This window comes from Aplysia californica, unplaced genomic scaffold (genome assembly GCF_000002075.1).
Source record: "Aplysia californica isolate F4 #8 unplaced genomic scaffold, AplCal3.0 scaffold00653, whole genome shotgun sequence".
Lineage (NCBI taxonomy): Eukaryota > Metazoa > Mollusca > Gastropoda > Aplysiida > Aplysiidae > Aplysia > Aplysia californica.
The window spans coordinates 344,612-350,767 of record NW_004797923.1 but is presented as its reverse complement, the minus strand read 5'-3'; the positions used below and the strand labels follow the sequence as shown (position 1 = coordinate 350,767).

At 39.4% G+C, this 6,156-nt stretch overlaps 1 protein-coding gene across 1 annotated transcript in view; it reads left to right on the top strand.

Moving 5' to 3' along the window:
* The window catches only part of LOC101863697 (glucose dehydrogenase [FAD, quinone]), a gene marked incomplete in the record, with an annotated part of 39,900 nt that extends 36,757 nt beyond the window's left edge, over nucleotides 1–3,143 (top strand). The window contains 1 exon segment of the mRNA XM_013087888.2: nucleotides 1,273–3,143. Within this exon segment, the coding sequence (XP_012943342.1) occupies nucleotides 1,273–1,408 (136 nt within the window).
* Between the last annotated feature and the right edge of the window lie 3,013 nt (nucleotides 3,144–6,156).

Genomic DNA, 6,156 nt, shown 5'->3' with positions numbered 1-6,156 from the left:
TGTTCTCTCTCTCTCTCTCTCTCTCTCTCTCCTTTTCTCTCTCTTTCTCTCTCTCTCTCCCTCTTTCTCTTTCTCTTTCTCTCTCTCATCCCACTCAACAAGCAAATTTATCTTGAACCTTTTAAAATATTGGATTGGCGTTGTCCTTGCAATGTGACAAAATAGCAAATCTTCATAATGTCTTTCTTGAGCGCCGCAAGCGAAGCCATAGGACGATGCAATCAGTTAATCTTAAATTATTCTATGTTTAGTCGCACAGACCAGCATAGCACTTTAGCAACGGGAAAAAGCACTGCTATGTGCGGTTAGTTGTTGTGCTTGCTAATTATTATTTCTTTTACATTACTATTTTTACCTTGATAGTTATCTGCAGTAGCCAGCAAGGTCTATTATTTTACTTCGTCCTCAGATGATAAAGGCCATCGTCAGTTCATAATCGACGAACGAGCACGATCATGATATATTTTTGAATATATGAATATGAATAAATGATTATGTGTTTTACGTTATGTGGGTACTGTAGACTTAACGTAGATCTAGATACATTTTGATTTCAGCGTGTGGTTGTAGGGAGCGCCTTGTATTGTAGACCTAACTTCTTTTCTTTCCGTCTTTTATTTATGGCTGTCATATTTAAGTTAGTCCTCATTGTGATGAAAACAGAATCTTGTCAAAATGATTATATCGAAGCAACAGGCATTTTATCCAACAGTTGGGTAATTTTTATCATTATTTTGGCTTATGGCTTTATATATCCGCTTAAAACATATTTCTATGCTGAGTGTACTCTGCATAGAAGGGGGGAAACAATTTAGTAGAAAATAAGTTAAAAGAATGATCACCTCATCTTTGCAATGGATTACCTTTTCTTATATAAAGTCTTTATAAGAGTGTATTTCTGTCACTGGGCATTTACAGCAATATGCAATGTTTGATCCATTAGAAGAAGCATGTGTGCAGCCTGTACAATTTTATGATGGAAAATTGAATTGATTTAAAATAACGCAACACAACTTTAAACTGTTTTTCATATATTTCATTTATGATTTATTTTGCTGTCATGAAAGTCTCCTCTGTAAAATCTGACGGTTTTGTGATGTGGGCCAGTGGCCTTAAACACTTAATATACACTTACGTACGTAACATAGCGCGTTAATCTTATTATCTTCCTGTCAAAATGATTACAATTACGTACATTATATTGAGATTATGGATTGTTACTAAAAAATAAAACCACCATTCGAAACTATTTCTGTTGTTTCGATTTCGCAGAGTGCACGGTATCTCAGGCCTGAGGGTAGCCGATGCATCCATAATGCCCTTCATCCCTTCCGGAAACACCCACACACCTTGCGTGATGATTGGCGAGAAAGCTGCACACATGATCCGAAAAGCCTGGTCCCGCTAACTGCTGTGTGAACGAACTTCCAAGTGTGTAACATACTGGTGAAATCGGGCGCTCGTCAAAAAAATGAAATCCGAGAAACCGGCACCTCGCCCGTTGGGCAATTTTATAAAGAATTGTTTTTTTCGGACTCAAAAAAACTTTTAAGTTCACTTAAAATACATTGCTGTGTGGACTTTTCTGATAAATGTTGATCAAATACACTAAAAGAGTGTGAATTTGCTGTTTCCAAGGACTCGTAAGCCTTGGAAATTGCAAAACTTGGATCGCCATTTTCTCGTTTCTTTTACTTTTGACGCCAGTTTAGACACATCTTTTTCAATTGCAGGTATCTTGACTTTTATTTTAGATAGATTGGTATCCTTTTCAAAGAAAGCGAGAAACAGGAACAAACCTCAAGATAAAACCAATAACTCTATATGTATATACCAAGACTTTGACGGACGCCTGATTTCACCGTTTCGTGACACAAATAATATGACACAAATAATATATGAACGAATGGAGAGAAATCCAAAGTCCTGAAAGAAGGCTGCAGAGCCGGAACATTTACGTTTTACCTGTAGTATGTGTTTGGAAGAAAACGTTTCTGTTGTGTTACTTTTTCAGTCTCACGTATTCTTCATTCTAAACCTGACAGGACTCCACAGTAACTGACTCCTATAGTACATCCTGATTTATCATCTTAGCCTTCACGTTTCAACATATATGACGTAGCACTCTTATGACCTTATGCAGTTGCAAACACCGTAAAACCTCTACAAAGACAAGATACATGACGTATATCGTTATCATTTACACATTTATTCTAGAATGTATTGTCCATAGCTGTAATCCTAGGCTTAAAAAGAGCTTGAAATGCTAATTCTAGGGGTACAAATTAACAAGAATCCATGACGTATTTCGTGAATGTTTGCTGAAATATATCATCCTAAGCTGTTCAAAAGAAAGCTCAGACAGCAATTTTTGTTCTCAGAAGAGAGGAAAAAAATCTGGTTCATTCTTTTAACAACCGTGCCTACATTAAGTTGTTTTCTTGCTTTTATTTCAGTATTTAAAATTTGAGTCAAGACAAAACAATCCACAACTTATTTTGTGAATGTTAGGAGAAAAAATGATATCGTCATAAGCTGTTTAAACGCACTAAGCTCAGAGAGCAAACTGTTTCAGAAAAAAATAATTTTAAAAGTTTTTTTCTTTTAACAACCGTACCTACATTAAGACTATGCATTTTTATAGCTTTTTCACGATTTAATTAGAATTAGAATTTAGACAAAATAATACCTGAAGACAATATGCGACTGATACTGCAGTTTAGAAGAATATTATATAAAAAATTTATGCTTAGTGAATCCGAAAAGCTGACAGGCGAAATAATCCTTTATTGAGCTTCAGCAGGGATCGTGTGGTTAGATAGCTTTGGTTTGCAAAGAATGTCAAGCAAGTCTGGGTATAAGCTGTTAGGATGGGTGACCACAGGGGTGATTCTTTGAGCATGATAATAATATGATAATTCTAGCCCTGGAACAGCTTGCTACCCAGTGGTGACCAGAAGTAGTGTGTCTGTCATCTGTCAAAGAGTCTGCATTGTTGAGACATTGTGATATTGTGTATGATGTAAAGGTAGTATAACCTTAGAAAGAATTATGTGTGCACTGTACATGTCATTATATCCAATTTTTTAAAATCAAGGATAAATAAAAGTGGTTCTTGTATATCATTGATATTATCAAAGACATTGACAGATGAAGGGATTTTAACCTGTGTGCTTCTGTTTTTGTTGGTGATCTTGAACTCGTTGCTGCTGCTGCTGCTGCTGCTGCTGCTGCTGCTGCTGCTGCTGCTGCTGCTTCTGCTGCTGCTGCTGCTACTGCTGCTGCTGCTGCTGCTGCTGCTGTTGCTGCTGCTGCTGCTGCTGTTGTTGTTGTTGTTGCTGCTGAGCTAGAACTCATTATTATTGTAAGTTATTGCTGATGTTGATTTTGGTTGTTGTTGCTACTGCTGCTGTTGCCGTTCCTGCTGCTTCTATTGCTGTTGTTGTGTTTGCTGTTGTGTTGTTGTTGATGATCTTAAACTCATTGTTATTGTTGTTGTCGTCGTCGTCGTAGTCGTCGTCGTAGTCGTCGTCGTCGTCGTCGTCGTCGTCGTCGTCGTCGTCGTTGTCGTTGTTATTGTTGTTGTTGTTGTAGTTCCTCTTCTTCCTCTTCTTCCTCTTCTTCTTCTTCTTCCTCTTCCTCTTCCTCTTCCTCTTCTTCTTCTTCTTCTTCATCTTTTTCTTCTTCTTCTTCTTCTTCTTCTTCTTCTTCTTCTTCTTCTTCTTCTTCTTAAGGTTAACTGGGTGGTTTGTAGGCGCTCTGGTGTGGTTGGCACCTTCTTTCTCATCAAATGTCTGTCGTTTTCATGTCTCCCCTCCTTTCCTTCTCATGTTAATCTGGGGGCTCTCGTGGCCGAGATGTAAAGGTGTTGGCCACTCATTCATCAAAGGTACCGGGTTCGAATTCGGATAGTGACCGAAATTTTTTTTCTCTAAATTTGTCTGCTTTCACCTCCTTTCCTGCTCTCTAGCAATGTTCTGTCGTCTGCTTTCGTCTCCTCTTTCTGCCCCCACTCCCTCTTCTCCTTTGCCCCCCCCCTCCTCCTCTGGGCTCCTGATTCTTTCTACAGCCTTTCTACTGCTACTCCTTGGCTTCTTCTTACTGCTGTCTTTCAGCCACACACCTGATCTTCTGGTAAGAAAGATCTACACCTAGCCTTCTCCGACAAGGGCGAAAAATCTCGGAGGGCCCGTGTGCAAGTTGCGCACATTAAAGATCCCTTGGTGGTCTAAAATTGATATGAGTACGCTTCGGCCGCCACCCGGGCAACATTCAAAATTTCCTACCAACTGAAAAAGTTTAATGTGTCCCGCGCGCTCATATGACCTTATGCAGTTGAGAGCGCCGTGAAACACTTACAAAAACAAACATTATTATGTTAATCTGTAGTAACATCTATAATGGGGCTAACCCAGATCTCGCGGGTATCCAGAAATCTCGACCTGGTTTCGTTGGTGTGTATATTACATTTTTTGGTTAGAGCAAACTCTCCTTGTCTTTTAAAGAAACTGAATAAAGGGCAAAAACTTTACCTTCGATTTTCTCAAAACAGCATTTTTCGGGATAGCCCCCTTGTGCTTAAAAGCGACCAATTTTCGGTACTTTACATGGCTTGATTTTGTTGCTTGTGCCGTAAAAGTCCCCCAAAAAACTAAAACGAATCACCTCAAACTGCTGTTGAATTTTAAGAACGCAAGGCGTACGTTTACCTTATGTGGCGTCCCCGAGCGAACTCTTTTAATGAAACGAGTAAACTCTTTACACTCAGCTAAAAAAAACTAACAAACCCAAAACCTGCCGTTTTAGACATGAAGAGATTGAACAATTCAAATTGACAGCGTGCCCTGGTGTTCCTGTGATTGAGCTAACAAAAATCTACTTTTTTGTGTTCCTTATCAAGACTTGGTGCTAGGTGCTAACTACGCTGAGTGGATGGTTGGCAGGTGTTCTGGTTGAGGTTTGTTCATTCTTTGCTATCAAACATAATAATTTTTATAACACCTTCTTCTCTCCTTTGTAATCTTCGGCAATTATGTGGCTCAGTTTCAATTTTGTTACAATCACCGTAAAACTCGTACTTACTAAACTAAAGAGAAGCTATTCCCCATGCCCCTCCTCCCCTCCCTCGTAAAAAAGAAAATACAGAAAAAAGAGAAAAAGAAACTAACTACTGAGACCACACGAATGTCCACGAACAGAAGGAGATTTTTGTTGTCATTCGATGGCAAGCAAATTATCTCTCGGCTGACAATCGCTCTAGATACAAAAACAACGCGAAATCATTGTCGCTGCTTTTTTTTAAAACCTAGGATAAGCCCGACACAATAAGTAAGGATGGGCAGAGCACAGAATAGACAAATTGGTGTTATAAAACTGCGTTGGACGTCATCTCTACGGGAGTCGAATTATGAAAATTGACCTGTGAAATATTTTTAACTACAGGAAATGCTTATATATCATTGCGGTGTTGGGGGACACACAATGGAGGGGGCACTCTAGCGAACTCCACTTTGATTTGGTACGGAAATGATGGTAGAGGGGAATTGGGGAGACGAAGAAAAGGGAGAGAGAGGGAGAGAGAGAGAGAGAGAGAGAGAGAGAGAGAGAGAGAGAGAGAGAGAGAGGGGGGGGGAAGGAGACACAGAGAGAGACAGACAGACAGAGATAAACAAACAGAGACAGAGAGAATGGGATGGAGAAGGGGATGGAAAGAGGAAGAAAGAGAGATTGAGAGAGAAAGAGGGAGAGAGACAGAGATAAAGAGAGATTATGCGAGACGGAGAGAGAGGGATAGTTTAGTTTGAGTAAGAGTTTTACTGCACTTGCAACACAATAAGGTTATAATTGCCGATAATTAGAGGTGTTAAAAGAGAGTATCAAACACAAGAAAGGAGGAGGAATGATAAGGACGATAATAATTATACGTTTGATAGGATACGAGGATAGAAAGAGCAAACCACATCAGTGCAACCCCCTCCCCCCTCCCTCACAGAGAGACACACAGAGAGAGAGAGAGAGAGAGAGAGAGAGAGAGAGAGAGAGAGAGAGACAGAGAGAGAAACAGAGAAAGAAGCAGAGGCAGAAAACAAATTTGGAACAAAACAAAAACGAAACAAGAGAATGTTATTATTGAGAAATCGGATGATAGAGAAAAGT